Below are 20759 nucleotides of genomic sequence, written 5' to 3' on the forward strand. Positions count from 1 at the left end.
CCCATCCATTCCCCCCGGGGCAAACCTATGGTTGTTTCTTATCGGGGACCCCCCCAAGGCTCCAGTCTTTCCCCTATGCCGTCTCCACTGTCCCCAAATCTTCAGTGTAGCCACCACCACCGGGCTTGTGGTGTAGTTCCTCGGTGAGAACGGCAATGGGGCTGTCACCATAGCCTGTAGGCTAGTCCCCCTACAGGACGCCCTCTCTAATCTCTTCCACGCCGCTCCCTCCTCCTCTCCCATCCACTTACTCACCATTGAAATATTAGCGGCCCAATAATACTCACTTAGGCTCGGTAGTGCCAGCCCCCCCCTATCCCTGCTACGCTGTAAGAATCCCTTCCTCACTCTCGGGGTCTTCCCGGCCCACACAAAACCCATGATGCTCTTTTCAATCCTTTTAAAAAAAGCCTTCGTGATCACCATCGGGAGGCACTGAAACACAAAGAGGAATCTCGGGAGGACCACCATCTTAACCGCCTGCACCCTCCCTGCCATTGACAGGGATACCATATCCCATCTCTTGAAATCCTCCTCCATCTGTTCCACCAACCGCGTTAAATTTAACCTATGCAATGTGCCCCAATTCTTAGCTATCTGGATCCCCAAGTACCGAAAGTCCCTTGTTACCTTCCTCAATGGTAGGTCCTCTATTTCTCTACTCTGCTCCCCTGGATGCACCACAAACAACTCACTTTTCCCCATGTTCAATTTATACCCTGAAAACTCCCCAAACTCCCCAAGTATCCGCATTATTTCTGGCATCCCCTCCGCCGGATCCGCCACATATAGTAGCAAATCGTCCGCATACAAAGATACCCGGTGTTCTTCTCCTCCCCTAAGTACTCCCCTCCACTTCTTGGAACCCCTCAGCGCTATCGCCAGGGGCTCAATCGCCAGTGCAAACAGTAATGGGGACAGAGGGCATCCCTGCCTTGTCCCTCTATGGAGCCGAAAATATGCCGATCCCCGTCCATTCGTGACCACACTCGCCACTGGGGCCCTATACAACAGCTGCACCCATCTAACATACCCCTCTCCAAAACCAAATCTCCTCAACACCTCCACAAATAATCCCACTCCACTCTATCAAATGCTTTCTCTGCATCCATCGCCACTACTATCTCCGTTTCTCCCTCTGGTGGGGCCATCATCATTACCCCTAACAACCTCCGTATATTCGTGTTCAGCTGTCTCCCCTTCACAAACCCAGTTTGGTCCTCGTGGACCACCCCCGGGACACATTCCTCTATTCTCATTGCCATTACCTTGGCCAGGACCTTGGCATCTACATTTAGGAGGGAAATAGGTCTATAGGACCCGCATTGTAGCGGGTCCTTTTCCTTCTTTAAGAGAAGCGATATCGTTGCTTCAGACATAGTCGGGGGCAGTTGTCCCCTTTCCTTTGCCTCATTAAAGGTCCTCGTCAGTACCGGGGCGAGCAAGTCCACATATTTTCTATAGAATTCGACTGGGAATCCATCCGGTCCCGGGGCCTTTCCGCCTGCATGCTCCTAATTCCTTTCACCACTTCTTCTACCTCGATCTGTGCTCCCAGTCCCACCCTTTCCTGCTCTTCCACCTTGGGAAATTCCAGCCGATCCAAGAAGCCCATCATTCTCTCCCTCCCATCCGCGGGTTGAGCTTCATATAATTTTTTATAAAATGTCTTGAACACTCCATTCACTCTCTCCGCTCCCCGCTCCATCTCTCCTTCCTCAGAGGGCAGTGAGGCTATATGGGTAGAGATCAGGAATAAGAAGGGTGCAGTCACAATGTTGGGGGTATACTACAGGCCTCCCAACAGCCAGCGGGAGATAGAGGAGCAGATAGGTAGACAGATTTTGGAAAAGAGTAAAAACAACAGGGTTGTGGTGATGGGAGACTTCAACTTCCCCAATATTGACTGGGACTCACTTAGTGCCAGGGGCTTAGACGGGGCAGAGTTTGTAAGGAGCATCCAGGAGGGCTTCTTAAAACAATATGTAAACAGTCCAACTAGGAAGAGGCGGTACTGGACCTGGTATTGGGGAATGAGCCCGGCCAGGTGGTAGATGTTTCAGTAGGGGAGCATTTCGGTAACAGTGACCACAATTCAGTAAGTTTTAAAGTACTGGTGGACAAGGATAAGAGTGGTCCGAGGATGAATGTGCTAAATTGGGGGAAGGCTAATTATAACAATATTAGGCGGGAACTGAAGAGCATAGATTGGGGGCGGATGTTTGAGGGCAAATCAACATCTGACATGTGGGAGGCTTTCAAGTGTCAGTTGATAGGAATACAGGACAGGCATGTTCCTGTGAGGAAGAAAGACAAATACGGCAATTTTCGGGAACCTTGGATGACGAATGATATTGTAGGCCTCGTCAAAAAGAAAAAGGAGGCATTTGTCAGGGCTAAAAGGCTGGGAACAGACGAAGCCTGTGTGGCATATAAGGAAAGTAGGAAGGAACTTAAGCAGGGAGTCAGGAGGGCTAGAAGGGGTCATGAAAAGTCATTGGCAAATAGGGTTAAGGAAAATCCCAAGGCTTTTTACACTTACATAAAAAGCAAGAGGGTAGCCAGGGAAAGGGTTGGCCCACTGAAGGATAGGCAAGGGAATCTATGTGTGGAGCCAGAGGAAATGGGCGAGGTACTAAATGAATACTTTGCATCAGTATTCACCAAAGAGAAGGAATTGGTAGATGTTGAGTCTGGAGAAGGGGGTGTAGATAGCCTGGGTCACATTGTGATCCAAAAAGACGAGGTGTTGGGTGTCTTAAAAAATATTAAGGTAGATAAGTCCCCAGGGCCGGATGGGATCTACCCCAGAATACTGAAGGAGGCTGGAGAGGAAATTGCTGAGGCCTTGACAGAAATCTTTGGATCCTCGCTGTCTTCAGGGGATGTCCCGGAGGACTGGAGAATAGCCAATGTTGTTCCTCTGTTTAAGAAGGGTGGCAGGGATAATCCCGGGAACTACAGGCCGGTGAGCCTTACTTCAGTGGTAGGGAAATTACTGGAGAGAATTCTTCGAGACAGGATCTACTCCCATTTGGAAGCAAATGGACATATTAGTGAGAGGCAGCACGGTTTTGTGAAGGGGAGGTCGTGTCTCACTAACTTGATCGAGTTTTTCGAGGAGGTCACTAAGATGATTGATGCAGGTAGGGCAGTAGATGTTGTCTATATGGACTTCAGTAAGGCCTTTGACAAGGTCCCTCATGGTAGACTAGTACAAAAGGTGAAGTCACACGGGATCAGGGGTGAACTGGCAAGGTGGATACAGAACTGGCTAGGCCATAGAAGGCAGAGGGTAGCAATGGAGGGATGCTTTTCTAATTGGAGGGCTGTGACCAGTGGTGTTCCACAGGGATCAGTGCTGGGACCTTTGCTCTTTGTAGTATATATAAATGATTTGGAGGAAAATGTAACTGGTCTGATTAGTAAGTTTGCAGACGACACAAAGGTTGGTGGAATTGCGGATAGCGATGAGGACTGTCTGAGGATACAGCAGGATTTAGATTGTCTGGAGACTTGGGCGGAGAGATGGCAGATGGAGTTTAACCTGGACAAATGTGAGGTAATGCATTTTGGAAGGGCTAATGCAGGTAGGGAATATACAGTGAATGGTAGAACCCTCAAGAGTATTGAAAGTCAAAGAGATCTAGGAGTACAGGTCCACAGATCACTGAAAGGGGCTACACAGGTGGAGAAGGTAGTCAAGAAGGCATACGGCATGCTTGCCTTCATTGGCCGGGGCATTGAGTATAAGAATTGGCAAGTCATGTTGCAGCTGTATAGAACCTTAGTTAGGCCACACTTGGAGTATAGTGTTCAATTCTGGTCGCCACACTACCAGAAGGATGTGGAGGCTTTAGAGAGGGTGCAGAAGAGATTTACCAGAATGTTGCCTGGTATGGAGGGCATAAGCTATGAGGAGCGATTGAATAAACTCGGTTTGTTCTCACTGGAACGAAGGAGGTTGAGGGGCGACCTGATAGAGGTATACAAAATTATGAGGGGCATAGACAGAGTGGATAGTCAGAGGCTTTTCCCCAGGGTAGAGGGGTCAATTACTAGGGGGCATAGGTTTAAGGTGAGAGGGGCAAAGTTTAGAGTAGATGTACGAGGCAAGTTTTTTACGCAGAGGGTAGTGGGTGCCTGGAACTCACTACCGGAGGAGGTAGTGGAGGCAGGGACGATAGGGACATTTAAGGGGCATCTTGACAAATATATGAATAGGATGGGAATAGAAGGATACGGACCCAGGAAGTGTAGAAGATTGTAGTTTAGTCGGGCAGTATGGTCGGCACGGGCTTGGAGGGCCGAAGGGCCTGTTCCTGTGCTGTACATTTCTTTGTTCTTTGTTCTTTGTTCTATCCCTCACTCCCCCTATTTCCCTCGCTGCTCCCCTTTTCCTCAATTGGTGTGCCAGCAACCTGCTCGCCTTCTCCCCATATTCATACTGTACACCCTGTGCCTTCCTCCATTGTGCCTCTGCAGTGCCTGTAGTCAGCAAGTCAAATTCTACATGTAGCCTTTGCCTTTCCCTGTACAGTCCCTCCTCCGGTGCTTCCGCATATTGTCTATCCACCCTCAAAAGTTCTTGCAGCAACCGCTCCCGTTCCTTACTCTCCTGCTTCCCTTTATGTGCCCTTATTGATATCAGCTCCCCTCTAACCACCGCCTTCAACGCCTCCCAGACCACTCCCACCTGGACCTCCCCATTATCATTGAGTTCCAAGTACTTTTCAATGCACCCCCTCACCCTTAGACACACCCCCTCATCTGCCATTAGTCCCATGTCCATTCTCCAGGGTGGGCGCCCTCCTGTTTCCTCCCCTATCTCCAAGTCCACCCAGTGTGGAGCGTGATCCGAAATGGCTCTAGCCGTATACTCCGTTCCCCTCACCTTCGGGATCAATGCCCTACCCAGCACAAAAAAGTCTATTCGCGAGTAGACTTTATGGACATAGGAGAAAAACGAGAACTCCTTACTCCTAGGTCTGCTAAATCTCCACGGGTCTACACCTCCCATCTGCTCCATAAAATCTTTAAGTACCTTGGCTGCTGCCGGCCTCCTTCCAGTCCTGGACTTCGACCTATCTAGCCCTGGTTCCAACACCGTATTAAAATCTCCCCCCATTATCAGCTTTCCCATCTCTAGGTCCGGAATGCGTCCTAGCATCCGCCTCATAAAATTGGCATCATCCCAGTTCGGGGCATATACGTTTACCAAAACCACCGTCTCCCCCTGTAGTTTGCCACTCACCATCACGTATCTGCCCCCGTTATCCGCCACTATAGTCTTTGCCTCGAACATTACCCGCTTCCCCACTAATATAGCCACCCCCCTGTTTTTCGCATCTAGCCCCGAATGGAACACCTGCCCCACCCATCCTTTGCGTAGCCTAACCTGGTCTATCAGTTTCAGGTGCGTTTCCTGTAACATAACCACATCTGCCTTAAGTTTCTTAAGATGTGCGAGTACCCGTGCCCTCTTTATCGGCCCGTTCAGCCCTCACACGTTCCACGTGATCAGCCGAGTTGGGGGGCTTCCTACCCCCCCCCCTTGTCGATTAGCCATCACCTTTTTCCAGCTCCTCACCTGGTTCCCACGCAGCTGTATCTCCCCCAGGCGGTGCCCCCCCGCCCATCCTCTCCCATACCAGCTCCCCCCTCTCCCCAGCAGCAGCAACCCAGTAATTCCCCCCTCTCACCCCCCCCGCTAGATCCCCCGCTAGCGTAATTACTCCCCCCATGTTGCTCCCAGAAGTCAGCAAACTCTGGCTGACCTTGGCTTCCCCCCGTGACCTCGGCTCGCACCGTGCGACGCCCCCTCCTTCCTGCTTCTCTATTCCCGCCATGATTATCATAGCGCGGGAACCAAGCCCGCGCTTCTCCCTTGGCCCCGCCCCCAATGGCCAACGCCCCATCTCCTCCACCTCCCCTCCTCCCCCCATCACCACCTGTGGGAGAGAGAAAAGTTACCACATCGCAGGATTAGTACATAAAACCCCTCTTTGCCCCCCACATTCGCCCCACCAATTTGTTCGAACGTTCTTTTTAATAACCCGCTCATTCCAGTTTTTCCTCCACAATAAAAGTCCACGCTTCATCCGCCGTCTCAAAGTAGTGGTGCCTCCCTCGATATGTGACCCACAGTCTTGCCGGTTGCAGCATTCCAAATTTTATCTTCTTTTTATGAAGCACCGCCTTGGCCCGATTAAAGCTCGCCCTCCTTCTCGCCACCTCCGCACTCCAGTCTTGATAAACGCGGATCACCGCGTTCTCCCATTTACTGCTCCGAATTTTCTTCGCCCATCTAAGGACCATTTCTCTATCCTTAAAACGGAGGAATCTCACCACTATGGCTCTGGAATTTCTCCTGCTCTCGGTCCTCGCGCCATCACTCGGTATGCTCCCTCCACCTCCAACGGACCCGCCGGGGCCTCCGCTCCCATTAACGAGTGCAGCATCGTGCTCACATATGCCCCGACGTCCGATCCCTCCACACCTTCAGGAAGACCAAGAATCCTCAGGTTGTTCCTCCTTGCGTTGTTTTCCAGTGCCTCCAACCTTTCCACACATCGTTTCTGATGTGCCTCCTGCGTCTCCGTCTTCACCACCAGGCCCTGTATATCGTCCTCATTCTCGGCTGCCTTTGCCTTCACGGCCCGAAGCTCCCGCTCCTGGGTCTTTTGTTCCTCCTTTTGCCCTTCGATCGCCTGTAGTATCGGGGCCAACAGCTCTTTCTTCATTTCCTTTTTGATCTCTTCCACACAGCATTTCAAGAACTCTTGTTGTTCAGGGCCCCATGTTAAACTGCCACCTTCCGACGCCATCTTGGTTTTTGCTTGCCTTCCTTGCCGCTGTTCTAAAGGATCCACTGCAATCTGGCCACTCTCTCCTCCTTTTTCCATCCGTATCCAGGGGGGGATTCCCTTCTGGTTTACCGCACAGTGTTTTTAGCAGTCAAAATTGCCGTTGGGGCTCCTATCAAGAGCCCAAAAGTCCGTTTCACAGGGAGCTGCCGAAACGTGCGACTCAGCTGGTCATCGCCGCACCCGGAAGTCTTGCAAAGCTGTTTTTAATGCAGAGCGTTACCATCTGGCATGCACTCTTTGAAGGGGTTGGGGATGCAGATTCAATGGCAACTTCCGGAAGCAAATTGGATAAAGACTTGAAAGAAAAAATGAAGATAAAGGGAATGAGACTAAATGGGTAGCTCTTTGAGCTGAAACATACATGGTGGGCCAGTGGGTTCCACCTGTGCTACAAGATTCTGGAATCATTCATGATACAAGATGTAAACACAATGATGAAAAATGACACACCTACTGAAAAACAAATATGATAGTCTTTGCAGTAGCCCCAAAAGTAGGTCATTTATTTGGACCTTAAGCTCCAGTCAGATATTACACAGAATGGAAAAGCAAAATACTGCAGATGTTGGCTATTTGAAATAAAAATAGAAAATGGTGGAAATACTCATATCAGGCAGCATCTGTGGAGGAAGAAACAGACTTATTGGTCCATAACCTCTGGTCTCTGGGTGCCGTACCACGGAAGTACCCCAACGATGTGATGGGGGACCCCGCCCCTTCAAAAGGCCCTGCGTAAGGATTGCATGGCAATTGCCAGGGTGTTCAAACTTTTATTGAGCAATTACCCTGCATTGGGAACAATCTGATATCCCAAATTACTCCAAAAGAAGCACACAATGTGCCTGGAGCTAGTGTGATGTCTTTCAGTTTCTTTCCTGGTCCCATGACCATTCCATTTGGCCGATAAGATTCGGTCATTCAATCTCTCCTGTTATCCATCCTACCAGGCCTTCCTTTTGTCCTTATCCCACTCACTACTTACTCAAAACCTATTACAGCTCTAGCTTTTCCTAGTTAAGGTGATCAAAGCGAAACATTAAGTCATTTACATAGCCACTGATTTGTGCGCACTGTGGCAAATTTACCGCAGGAAGGCTTCACACTCTTAGGCCAAATTCAAGAGCTCCAATTACATTGTACTGGTAATGGTATCATGTTAGAAATATGTGTGCTACAGGGAGGGGTGGGGGGGGGGGGGTGATGTATTGGGGAGAGGGAGGGGAGGGGGGGGGTGTATTGGGGAGGGGGAGGGGGGGGTGTATTGGGGAGGGGGAGGGGGGGGGGGTGGTGTATTGGGGAGGGGGAGGGGGGGGTGGTGTATTGGGGAGAGGGAGGGGAGGGGGGTGGTGTATTGGGGAGAGGGAGGGGAGGAGAGGGGAGGGGAGGAGAGGGGAGGGGTAGTGTATAGGGGGGGTGTATTGGGGGGGGGGTGTATTGGGGGGGGTGTATTGGGGGGAGGGGGTGTATTGGGGAGGGGTGTATTGGGGAGGGGGTGTATTGGGGAGGGGGTGTATTGGGGAGGGGGGTGTATTGGGGAGGGGGGTGTATTGGGGAGGGGGGTGTATTGGGGAGGGGGGGTGTATTGGGGAGGGGGTGTATTGGGGAGGGGGGGGTGTATTGGGGAGGGGGGGTGTATTGGGGAGGGGGGGTGTATTGGGGAGGGGGGGTGTATTGGGGAGGGGGGGTGTATTGGGGAGGGGGGGTGTATTGGGGAGGGGGGGTGTATTGGGGAGGGGGGGGTGTATTGGGGAGGGGGGGTGTATTGGGGAGGGGGGGTGTATTGGGGAGGGGGGGTGTATTGGGGAGGGGGGTGTATTGGGGAGGGGGGTGTATTGGGGAGGGGGGTGTATTGGGGAGGGGGGTGTATTGGGGAGGGGGGTGTATTGGGGAGGGGGGTGTATTGGGGAGGGGGGTGTATTGGGGAGGGGGGATGTATTGGGGAGGGGGGGTGTATTGGGGAGGGGGGGTGTATTGGGGAGGGGGGTGTATTGGGGAGGGGGGGTGTATTGGGGAGGGGGGGTGTATTGGGGAGGGGGGTGTATTGGGGAGGGGGGTGTATTGGAGAGGGGGGTGTATTGGGGAGGGGGGGGGTGTATTGGGGAGGGGGGGGGTGTATTGGGGAGGGGGGGTGTATTGGGGAGGGGGGGGTGTATTAGGGAGGGGGGGGGGGAGTGTTTTGGGGAGGGGGGTGTATTGGGGAGGGGGGGGTGTATTGGGGAGGGGGGTGTGGAGGGGAGAGGGGGGTATTGGGGAGAGGGAGGGGAGGGGTGTATTGGGGAGAGGGAGGGGAGGGGGGGTGTATTGGGGAGAGGGGAGGGAGGGGGGGTTGTATTGGGGAGAGGGGAGGGTGTATTGGGGAGAGGGAGGGGAGGGGGTGTATTGAGGAGAGGGAGGGGGGGTGTATTGAGGAGAGGGAGGGGAGGGGGGTGTATTGGGGAGAGGGAGGGGAGGGGGGTGTATTGGGGAGAGGGAGGGGAGGGGGGTGTATTGGGGAGAGGGAGGAAAGGGGGGTGTATTGGGGAGAGGGAGGGGGGTGTATTGGGGAGAGGGGGGTGTATTGGGGAGAGGGAGGGGGGTGTATTGGGGAGAGGGGGGTGTATTGGGGAGGGGGGGTGGTGTATTAGGGAGAGGGAGGGGAGGAGAGGGGGGTAGTGTATTGGGGGGGTGGTGTGTTGGGGGGAGGGGAGGGGGCGTATTGGAGAGGGGGGTGTATTGCGGAGGAGGGGGTGTATTGGCGAGGGGGGGTGTATTGGGGAGGGGGGTGTATTGGGGAGGGGGTGTGTATTGGGGAGGGGGGGTGTATTGGGGAGGGGGGTGTATTGGGGAGGGGGGGTGTATTGGGGAGGGGGGGTGTATTGGGGAGGGGGGGTGTATTGGGGAGGGGGGTGTATTGGGGAGGGGGGTGTATTGGGGAGGGGGGGTGTATTGGGGAGGGGGGGTGCATTGGGGAGGGGGGGTGTATTGGGGAGGGGGGGTGTATTGGGGAGGGGGGGTGGAGGGGGGTATTGGGGAGAGGGAGGGGAGGGGTGTATTGGGGAGAGGGAGGGGTGTAATGGGGAGAGGGGAGGGGGTGTGTATTGGGGAGAGGGAGGGGAGGGGGGTGTATTGGGGAGAGGGAGGGGAGGGGGGGGTGTATTGGGGAGAAGGAGGGGGGTGTATTGGGAGAGGTAGGGGAGGGGATGGTGGTTGTATTGGGGAGAGGGAGGGGAGGGGAGGGTGGGTGTATTGGGGAGAGGGAGGGGAGGGGTGTATTGGGGAGAGGGGAGGGGGGGTGTATTGGGGAGGGGGGGTGTATTGGGGAGGGGGGGGTGTATTGGGGAGGGGGGGGTGTATTGGGGAGGGGGGTGTATTGGGGAGGGGCGATGTATTGGGGAGGGGCGATGTATTGGGGAGAGGGAGGGGAGGGGGGTGTATTGGGGAGGAGGGGAGGGGGTGTATTGGGGAGAGGGAGGGGAGGGGGTGTATTGGGGAGAGGGAGGGGGGGTGTATTGGGAGGGGGGTGTATTGGGGAGAGGGAGGGGAGGGGGGTGTATTGCGAAGAGGGAGGGGAGGGGGTGTATTGCGAAGAGGGAGGGGAGGGGGTGTATTGGGGAGAGGGAGGGGAGTGTATTGGGGAGAGGGAGGGGAGGGGGGTGGTGTATTAGGGAGCGGGAGTGTATTGGGAGAGGGAGGGGAGGGGGGGTGTATTGGGGAGAGGGAGGGGAGGGGGGGTGTATTGGGGAGAGGGAGGGGGGGTGTATTGGGGAGAGGGAGGGGGGTGTATTGGGGAGAGGGAGGGGGGGTGTATTGGAGAGAGGGAGGGGGGTGTATTGGGGAGAGGGAGGGGGGGTGTATTGGGGAGAGGGAGTGGGGGTGTATTGGGGAGAGGGGAGGGAGGGGGGTGGTGTATTGGGGAGAGGGAGGGGAGGGGGGGTGGTGTATTGGGGAGAGGGAGGGGAGGGAGGGTGGTGTATTGGGGAGAGGGAGGGGAGGGAGGGAGGGGAGGGGGCGGTGGTGTATTGAGGAAAAAAAAAAGAGAAAAGAAAAAAGAGAAAAGAAGAAGAAAAAAAAAAGAAATATGTGTGCTGTTATGACTACAGAGTGCTAAGTTTATTATCAACTCAATTTTACTTCAGGAATATTGCTGTGAAATCATCAACTGCGGAAGTTGCCACCAATGCAATTTAGCAACACAATGAACTTCCATAGAATCCCTACAGTGCAGGAGGCCGCCATCCGGTCCATCACGTTTGTATCAACTCTCCAAAAGAGCACTCTACCTAGGCACACTCCTCCACCCTAACCCTGTATTGGGGAGGGGGGTGTATTGGGGAGGGGGGTGTATTGGAGAGGGGGGTGTATTGGGGAGGGGGGGGGTGTATTGGGGAGGGGGGGGGTGTATTGGGGAGGGGGGGTGTATTGGGGAGGGGGGGTGTATTGGGGAGGGGGGGGGTGTATTAGGGAGGGGGGGGGAGTGTTTTGGGGAGGGGGGTGTATTGGGGAGGGGGGGGTGTATTGGGGAGGGGGGTGTGGAGGGGAGAGGGGGGTATTGGGGAGAGGGAGGGGAGGGGTGTATTGGGGAGAGGGAGGGGAGGGGGGGTGTATTGGGGAGAGGGGAGGGAGGGGGGGTTGTATTGGGGAGAGGGGAGGGTGTATTGGGGAGAGGGAGGGGAGGGGGTGTATTGAGGAGAGGGAGGGGGGGTGTATTGAGGAGAGGGAGGGGAGGGGGGTGTATTGGGGAGAGGGAGGGGAGGGGGGTGTATTGGGGAGAGGGAGGGGAGGGGGGTGTATTGGGGAGAGGGAGGAAAGGGGGGTGTATTGGGGAGAGGGAGGGGGGTGTATTGGGGAGAGGGGGGTGTATTGGGGAGAGGGAGGGGGGTGTATTGGGGAGAGGGGGGTGTATTGGGGAGGGGGGGTGGTGTATTAGGGAGAGGGAGGGGAGGAGAGGGGGGTAGTGTATTGGGGGGGTGGTGTGTTGGGGGGAGGGGAGGGGGCGTATTGGAGAGGGGGGTGTATTGCGGAGGAGGGGGTGTATTGGCGAGGGGGGGTGTATTGGGGAGGGGGGTGTATTGGGGAGGGGGGTGTATTGGGGAGGGGGGGTGTATTGGGGAGGGGGGGTGTATTGGGGAGGGGGGTGTATTGGGGAGGGGGGGTGTATTGGGGAGGGGGGGTGTATTGGGGAGGGGGGGTGTATTGGGGAGGGGGGTGTATTGGGGAGGGGGGTGTATTGGGGAGGGGGGGTGTATTGGGGAGGGGGGGTGCATTGGGGAGGGGGGGTGTATTGGGGAGGGGGGGTGTATTGGGGAGGGGGGGTGGAAGGGGGTATTGGGGAGAGGGAGGGGAGGGGTGTATTGGGGAGAGGGAGGGGTGTAATGGGGAGAGGGGAGGGGGTGTGTATTGGGGAGAGGGAGGGGAGGGGCGTGTATTGGGGAGAGGGAGGGGAGGGGGGGGTGTATTGGGGAGAAGGAGGGGGGTGTATTGGGGAGAGGTAGGGGAGGGGATGGTGGTTGTATTGGGGAGAGGGAGGGGAGGGGAGGGTGGGTGTATTGGGGAGAGGGAGGGGAGGGGTGTATTGGGGAGAGGGGAGGGGGGGTGTATTGGGGAGGGGGGGTGTATTGGGGAGGGGGGGGTGTATTGGGGAGGGGGGGTGTATTGGGGAGGGGGGTGTATTGGGGAGGGGCGATGTATTGGGGAGGGGCGATGTATTGGGGAGAGGGAGGGGAGGGGGGTGTATTGGGGAGGAGGGGAGGGGGTGTATTGGGGAGAGGGAGGGGAGGGGGTGTATTGGGGAGAGGGAGGGGGGGTGTATTGGGGAGGGGGGTGTATTGGGGAGAGGGAGGGGAGGGGGGTGTATTGCGAAGAGGGAGGGGAGGGGGTGTATTGCGAAGAGGGAGGGGAGGGGGTGTATTGGGGAGAGGGAGGGGAGTGTATTGGGGAGAGGGAGGGGAGGGGGGTGGTGTATTAGGGAGCGGGAGTGTATTGGGGAGAGGGAGGGGAGGGGGGGTGTATTGGGGAGAGGGAGGGGAGGGGGGGTGTATTGGGGAGAGGGAGGGGGGTGTATTGGGGAGAGGGAGGGGGGGTGTATTGGAGAGAGGGAGGGGGGTGTATTGGGGAGAGGGAGGGGGGGTGTATTGGGGAGAGGGAGTGGGGGTGTATTGGGGAGAGGGGAGGGAGGGGGGTGGTGTATTGGGGAGAGGGAGGGGAGGGGGGTGGTGTATTAGGGAGCGGGAGTGTATTGGGGAGAGGGAGGGGAGGGGGGGTGTATTGGGGAGAGGGAGGGGAGGGGGGGTGTATTGGGGAGAGGGAGGGGGGTGTATTGGGGAGAGGGAGGGGGGGTGTATTGGAGAGAGGGAGGGGGGTGTATTGGGGAGAGGGAGGGGGGGTGTATTGGGGAGAGGGAGTGGGGGTGTATTGGGGAGAGGGGAGGGAGGGGGGTGGTGTATTGGGGAGAGGGAGGGGAGGGGGGGTGGTGTATTGGGGAGAGGGAGGGGAGGGAGGGTGGTGTATTGGGGAGAGGGAGGGGAGGGAGGGAGGGGAGGGGGCGGTGGTGTATTGAGGAAAAAAAAAAGAGAAAAGAAAAAAGAGAAAAGAAGAAGAAAAAAAAAAGAAATATGTGTGCTGTTATGACTACAGAGTGCTAAGTTTATTATCAACTCAATTTTACTTCAGGAATATTGCTGTGAAATCATCAACTGCGGAAGTTGCCACCAATGCAATTTAGCAACACAATGAACTTCCATAGAATCCCTACAGTGCAGGAGGCCGCCATCCGGTCCATCACGTTTGTATCAACTCTCCAAAAGAGCACTCTACCTAGGCACACTCCTCCACCCTAACCCTGGAACCCCACGCACTGATCATGGGCAATCCACCTAGCCTGGACCTGAAAGAAACCCACGCAGACTCAGGGAGGATGTGCAAACTCCACACAGTGAGCCAAGGCAGGAATCGAACCCAGGTCCTGGCATTGATAGACCATAGTGCTAACCACTGTGTTGCCTGGCTATGTCTCTTTTACCCCTCCTTTAGAAGCAATGGAATACTACAGATGGTATAACGAAAAAAATTGCTTTTGGCAAAGCTTGAGCTATCACACAAGTCTCTAGTTGTACTGCTGGTAATTGCAAACCAGACGCCACATGGCCAATGTCACAATTCTCTCCATGCCTCTCTTCCCCCTCCCCATCCCAAATAAAACACACTGAACTGTAAAATGGGTTCTCGTTGTGCATAAACAGTCAATCCTTACTCCACGCCAGTTGTATGCTCTGGAGCTATTTGTCCATGATGCTCTAATCTTCATTCTAGTGGAATTAATACAAAAACCTCCAAGAAACACCCTTAAATGGGAGAACAAAAAGGAATAATTTTCTGACTTGGCACTTCTGGCAAGGAGTCTCACCTGTGAGAAATGCAGCATCAGTGAATGATTTTGCCAACCATTAATTTAAATGCATCGACAAATCAGTTGCAGCGTGCATTTGGATTTCTGGTATGCACTCTCGGTCAACTATGCAATTCACTGAGAATGCCAAGTGAAAAAAACCCGCATAAAGTTAATTTAAAACCCTTCCTGTAGTGAATTTAAACATGAAACTATTAAAGCTGCAGCAATATACCATCTGAGTAAAAATAACCTCAGCACAGAGAAATGCCATGTATGGTGCTTTCTCGAGTCCTAGCAGCAGAAGAGTTGTTCTGATTGATACGTGTAGTAACAATACAAAATCTGTTATTTTGCAAAGTATTTATGACTTCATTACACAAAGGAGGCAGAATAATTATTCTTTCAGACTGTGCTATTTTTCAGCTGTTTGACAAATTCGGTTGCCATATCTTTTGAGCAAAGAGACTCTTTATCAATGAATGAAGTGAAAGGATTTCTATCGAAAGCAACTAGTGGCAGTGATTGAAAAATAACCTAATTTGCATACTTCAAAACAAGATTGCTGTCAAATTGCCAAATTTAAGACATGACATAGCCATTTAATGTACTCATAATGGTCCTTTTAAAGATATTATTACTAAAAGGAGAAAAAAAAGACTGTAGTGCCCTTCACAACCGAGGTTATCCCAACCCACTTGGAAGGCAATGAGCAGAAATGGGACAACTATTGCATAAACCTGGGTCCCACAAACAGAAATGTGATAATGACCAGATTACCTGTTCATAGTGATGTGGATTAAGGGAATAATATTTGCCAGGACACTGGGATGAGTCCCTTGCTTTTCTTTTGTACATTCCCCGGAGGGGGCAGGTGGAGCCTCAGTTTTGTATTCCATCCAAAATACAGCACCTCCAACAGTGCAGCACTCCCCCAGTACTGCACTGCAGTGTCAGACAACATTTTATGCGCAAGTCTATGTGACATTTTAACAGACAACTCTTTTTATTCAGAGTCCTACCACTCAGCCACTGCTGACAGTAATATTTACAAATATGTAATTTTCACACTAAGAATGCAAGGATTCTGACATTGTTGAACATGATGAAATACTGGAGAAATTGCTGAAATGACGCAGCAGGCTTGTCAGCATGTATCAAGAGGAGAAATTAGCCCAGTGGTGAAGTCCACGGTGAAGATATAGAATCAGCTGAGGAGGCACCTTAGGGTGGAAGGGATGTCGGTGCTAATGCCGCTGTGCGAGAATCATGGTTTGAGCCGGGGGGGGGGGGGGGGGGGGTGGATAGTGTATACAGGAGGTGGAGGGAAGTGGGGCTGGTCAAGGTGAGGGATTTGTATTTGGAGGAAGGGTTCGCCAGTCTGGAGGAGCTAAGGGAGAGGGTAGAGCTGCCGAGGGGTAGTGAGTTCAGGTACCTACAGGTTAGGGACTTCGCACGAAAGGTCTGGAAGGATTCCCTAGATTGCCGGGATACACCCTGCTGGAGCGACTGCTGCTTCCGGATGTGGAAGGGGAGGAACGAATTGGGGATATATATAAGTGGCTGGGGGAGCAGGGAGGTGAGCAGGTGGTGAAGATCAAGGAGAAATGGGAGGCAGAGTTGGGAATGGAGATCAATTGGGGAGTATGGAGTGAGGCGCTGCGAAGGGTAAGCGGGACCTCCTCTTGTGCAAGGATGAGCCTGATACAGTTTAAGGTGGTGCAGAGGGTGCATATGATTCGGGCGAGAATGAGTGGGTTCTTTCAGTGGGTAGCAGATGAGTGTGAGAGGTGTGGGCAGGGACCAGCGAATCATGCGCACATGTTTTGGGGTTGTGAAAAATTGGGAAGATTCTGGGCGGGAGTGTTCGCGGTCTTAGCCAGGATAGTGGAGGAGGAAGTTGTCCCGGACCCGTTGGTGGCGATATTTGGGGTTTCAGAGAAGCCGGAGCTCATCGAGAGGAAGAAGGCCGATGTCTTGGCCTTCGCCTCTCTGATTGCACGGCAACAAATTTTGCTGGAGTGGCGGTCGGCATCGCCACCGGGGGTAGCTGCATGGTTGGGTGACCTGTATGACTTCCTGCGGTTAGAGAAGATAAAGTATGAGTTAAGGGGCTCAGCAGGGGAGTTTGAGAAAAGGTGGGGGATGTTTGTGACCGTGTTTGAGGAGCTGTTCGTCGCAGGGGTTGGGGGGGTTGGTGATGGGGAGGGGGGTGGTGAAAAAGGAGAAAAATCTGTACAAACTGTATAGTTGATTGTTGGGAAGAATGTTTCCCAGGGTGTTTATTTGCTGTAACCTACTTTGACACAAGTTTGAATAAAATGCTTTTAAACAAAAAAAAAATCAAGAGGAGAAATCGGTTAATATTTGGGTTGTACATCTTTGTCAGGTTTGAGGAAAGCTATCAAAGTGAAACTTTAATCCGTCCTCTTTTTCTCTTTAAGATGTTAACACGCCACGTATTTCCCATATTCAATTTTGTTTCAGATTTCCCTCGATCTGTAAAAATTACACATTGACTTTTGCATTCAAAACGTAATGCTGGTAAAGGAGGAATGTCGGCTTAGAACAGCGAACATTTCCAATTCAGGTATCACGCATTAGCACAATGTACTCTCATGTCCAATACATCACGTGCTGAATAAAGTCTCTACCACTCTGTCCCAGTAAAATGCTTGAATCTTAGCCGAGGACATTTCTTATCAACCAATGTAAACTTCAGCTATTTGCCACACCAGAAAATTGTTGCCAATTACACCATACAGTTTAATGCGGTTGATGTATCGACAAGTGATTGCCCAAACCTTTTCCAACCAGGACCCTTTTATCCAACTGGGAGAGCGCGTTCACTTCAAGGTAGCTTCATATGCAATCTAAGAAGAGCCACCATTAATAGAGTTTAAAATAGTTGATAACAAAATCAGTTTATCTTAGCTACATATTTGGGGGGAAAAAAGACAAAGTAAAAATTATTTGTACTTACATTTTACCTGCTTGAAAATATATTCCTCCAGAAGACTTAGATTAAGTGACGTATAGTTATGTTTTGAGGTCAGGCTACATAACTGGGACAGCTCTGCACTGTCAGCATCATCTGTTGAGTCCTCATCACCTTGCTGCTGCTCTTGTTTAGACAATTCAGCAGCTTCTTTCTCAAAATCTCCTGTTTGAATTCAAAGTCACAGATGTTACATCTATGGACGTGTTAGAGCAGAGGCTCTGTCTTTATTCACATCAGATTAAGATGGCAACTCCGTGATTTTGAATTTGAAGTATTGTTGGTACAGCATAATCTTAAACACTCCGTTAAAGCACAAAAGTCGTAGTGTAAATCTGGAATTGGAGCCTTACCTCAGCCCATAAAGATGCTCAACATGAAATCCTCTGGTGGAGGCAGCCGCAACGTGCTTGGGCTCGACACGGGAGGTGTACAAATCAAATGTGGCATCAAAGAGAAATTTGGAAATGATTCTGGGGACCCTTATACTACCAGAGGAGTTCTGAAAATCACTGTTGAGTTAATGGAGGCTCTCTGGGATTTCAATATTAATGCTATTGAAAGAGCGCTCTCCTTGTTAAGAGAACCGTAGATCAAGCCAGGTGGTATAAACATGGTACTGCCTTGCTCAGACCAATGTAGCAGCCAGAGCTGTCTGATCAGTCTGAGCAGTAGAAATGCACATCACAATCAAATTCGAATACGATTTGGGGGGGGGGGGCGTAGAAAAAGTATATCAACAAGCTATTGCTGCTTTGGCTGGATACAGTTTTGTGCAAATAACAATGCAAGGACAATCTGAAGCAAGAAAGAATATGGTGGCGTCTGTATATAAATAGAATTGTATGTTTTCAATTGTGATTCAATCATGCTCTTGAACCACAGCTACATTAATGTTGTGCTACCCCCAAACAAAAGAAAGATATTATAGCCCTTGTTACACTACCCACAAGAGTTTTCCAAACTCTCCAAATCTTCTGTCAGGTTGCTTTTCATCGGTCCTACTTTTCCTGATTCCACAGTGATGTGGCCAGCATTGAAATATTCCTTCTGCTGATCAGAAAAGAAAGGTTTTCTGCAATGCTGCAGGTAGCTGTCAGAAAATGTTAACACAGAAGCTCTGTTACAAGAACAGCCTGGTTATTCAAGATACATGATCTCGCTTGTGGCCTGAAGCGAAAATGAAAACAACCAAGAAAAGAACACTTGAGCAATCTGGTGGTTCAGTGGACAACTACACTACATGAAGAGATAATCATTCTTAACAGTAAATGAAGATCCCAGGTACGAGCTCTCATTTTGGCTCAATTTGCTGATCTCATTTGGAGTGTCAAATGGGTACACAGTTGACCTTAAAAACCTTCGGCTGGGAGAAGGGATTGAGAAGAGCGAGGAAATAAGCTAGGGTTCCCAAATGTGGTTGTCCACATGGGAGACTGGGAAATGAGGGAATCATGTTTGGTTGTGGTTCTATTCACCTTAATGTTCATGGACAAACATTCTATGTAGTTTCAAATGTCAAGAATGACCACTTGGATAGTCCTGGAGGGCTCGGTTCCAGTTCTTAACCAAAGTTTCACTTATTTTGTAGTGAAAGTCAAAACTGGTCTAGAGATGGCATGGTCCTTTTTCAGTGCTTGTATATTTTGCTAAATGGAATTGACCTTTTCCATTAACTTTCGACCTTTGTCACCATGGGCAGCCCCTTTTTTTGATGGGACAGCAGGATAAGCAAACGCTCTGAAAATACTGCATGGTTCCCATGACTGTACAACCTTTGCAAAAGGATGATCTGCTTTATCTCAAAAAAGATGCAATTACATCGCAAGTTACAGTAGACTTTTCCAACTACAATTTAATTTCTTAACATGATTGCCACAGAACAACTTCACGTTGGTCCCAGTGAATAAAATATTTAGCATCTACAGAATGCAAGTGGTTTCATTCTTCATTTTTCACAGCACATTTATAAAGTTTATCCAGGAAATAATGCAGCAATAATTCAGGTTGAACAGCAGCATAGTTTTATGGGCACATTTATAATTTATTTATTTTTCTTTGCAGCTGATCTTTTGCTACCGCAAATTTTGCACCACAACCTTAATAAGCACAACAGGCAAAGGGAAAATAAAAACCTCACTGAAACATTTTGAATGGAAAGAAGAAAGCTGTAGTTTTACAGGTTTTTTGATAATTAGGGCAAACAAATAAAATAAAACATAAGAAACTGGAAGTCAGCCATATAATACCTTGAGCTTGCTCTGCCGTTCAATAAGATCATGCTGATCTGATCTTGGCCTCAACACCATTTTACTGTCTATTCCCAATAACGCTTGATTCTCTCAAAGTTCAAAAATCCATCTATCCCTAATATATTTAATGTTTCAGCCTCCACGGCTCTCTGGGTGAAATTCCAAAAATTCATGACCTTTTGAGAGAAGAAATTCCTCCTCATCACTGTCCCAAATCGGCAAACAATTGTTCTGAAATCATGCCCCATAATTTTAGATTCCTCTGCAAATGAAAAACAGCCTCTTGGTATTGACCCTGTCAAGCCCCCTCAAAGTCTCAATGAGATCACTTCATTCTTCTAAACTCCATGAGTATAGGCTCAACCTGTTCATCTTTTCCTCATAAGACAATCTCTTCTCCCAGAAATCAACCAAGTGAACCTTCTCTGAGCTGCCTCCAATGCAAGTATATCTATCCTTAAATAAAGAGACCATACCCGCACACTGTATTCTAGATGTGTGCTCACCAACACTCTGTAGTCGCAGCAAGTCTGCCATCCCTCATTGAATAAAGTCCAACATTCCACTTGTCTTCCGAACTACCTGCTGTCCTTGCATGTTAACTTTTTTCTGCTACATGTAGAACACCCAGATCCCTCCACACTGTAGCAGTCGTCCGTGTTTCTCTATTTAAATAATATTCTGTTTTTCCTATTACTCCTACAAAAGTGGATTACCTTACATTTTCCCACATTATACTCCATCTGCCAATTATTTGCCCACTCATTTAATCTGCCTAGGTTAGACAATTAGGAAGGCAAAGAGGAAATATGAAATGAAAATACTGAAGGAAATAAAAGATAATAGTCATATTTCATATGTGTAAAGTAACAAAAGGAGAATTAATAGGAATAGGACCACTATGAGGTGAGCAACACAAACACAAGATAAACTGAAGAGATTAACAAAAGATTTGAACTCAAGAATTGAAGGTACAGTATTGAAATTTTCTAATTATACCAATTGGCATAGTAGCCAACAGTATGAAAGACTGCATCAAAATATAGGAAGACAAACAGGTTTGCAATATGGGCAGCTAAAGGCAAACTAAAATTAATATAATGAAGTGAGAGGTGGGTCATTTTGGTCAGAGTAATAATACTCAATTGGACAATAAGCAACAAAATAAGGTAAAGGAAGAGGTCTATGCATTCAGATACATAAATCATTAAAAATATCGGTGTAAATTGTTAATGCCATCAAAAATGCAAACAAAGTACAGTGGTTCATTTTTTGAA

The 20759-nt window shown here is 50.7% G+C and overlaps 1 protein-coding gene across 6 annotated transcripts in view; it reads right to left on the reverse strand.

The window, feature by feature from the left end:
* LOC140408398 (uncharacterized) overlaps positions 1–20759 on the reverse strand; it is a 94244-nt gene that overhangs the window by 23166 nt on the left and 50319 nt on the right. For all 6 annotated transcript variants that reach the window (XM_072495540.1, XM_072495538.1, XM_072495539.1 and 3 more), the window contains one exon: positions 17216–17395. In XM_072495540.1, the coding sequence (XP_072351641.1) occupies positions 17216–17395 (180 nt within the window). The remainder of the gene's footprint in view (positions 1–17215; positions 17396–20759) is intronic.

The sequence above is a fragment of the Scyliorhinus torazame genome, chromosome 3, assembly GCF_047496885.1.
Source record: "Scyliorhinus torazame isolate Kashiwa2021f chromosome 3, sScyTor2.1, whole genome shotgun sequence".
Lineage (NCBI taxonomy): Eukaryota > Metazoa > Chordata > Chondrichthyes > Carcharhiniformes > Scyliorhinidae > Scyliorhinus > Scyliorhinus torazame.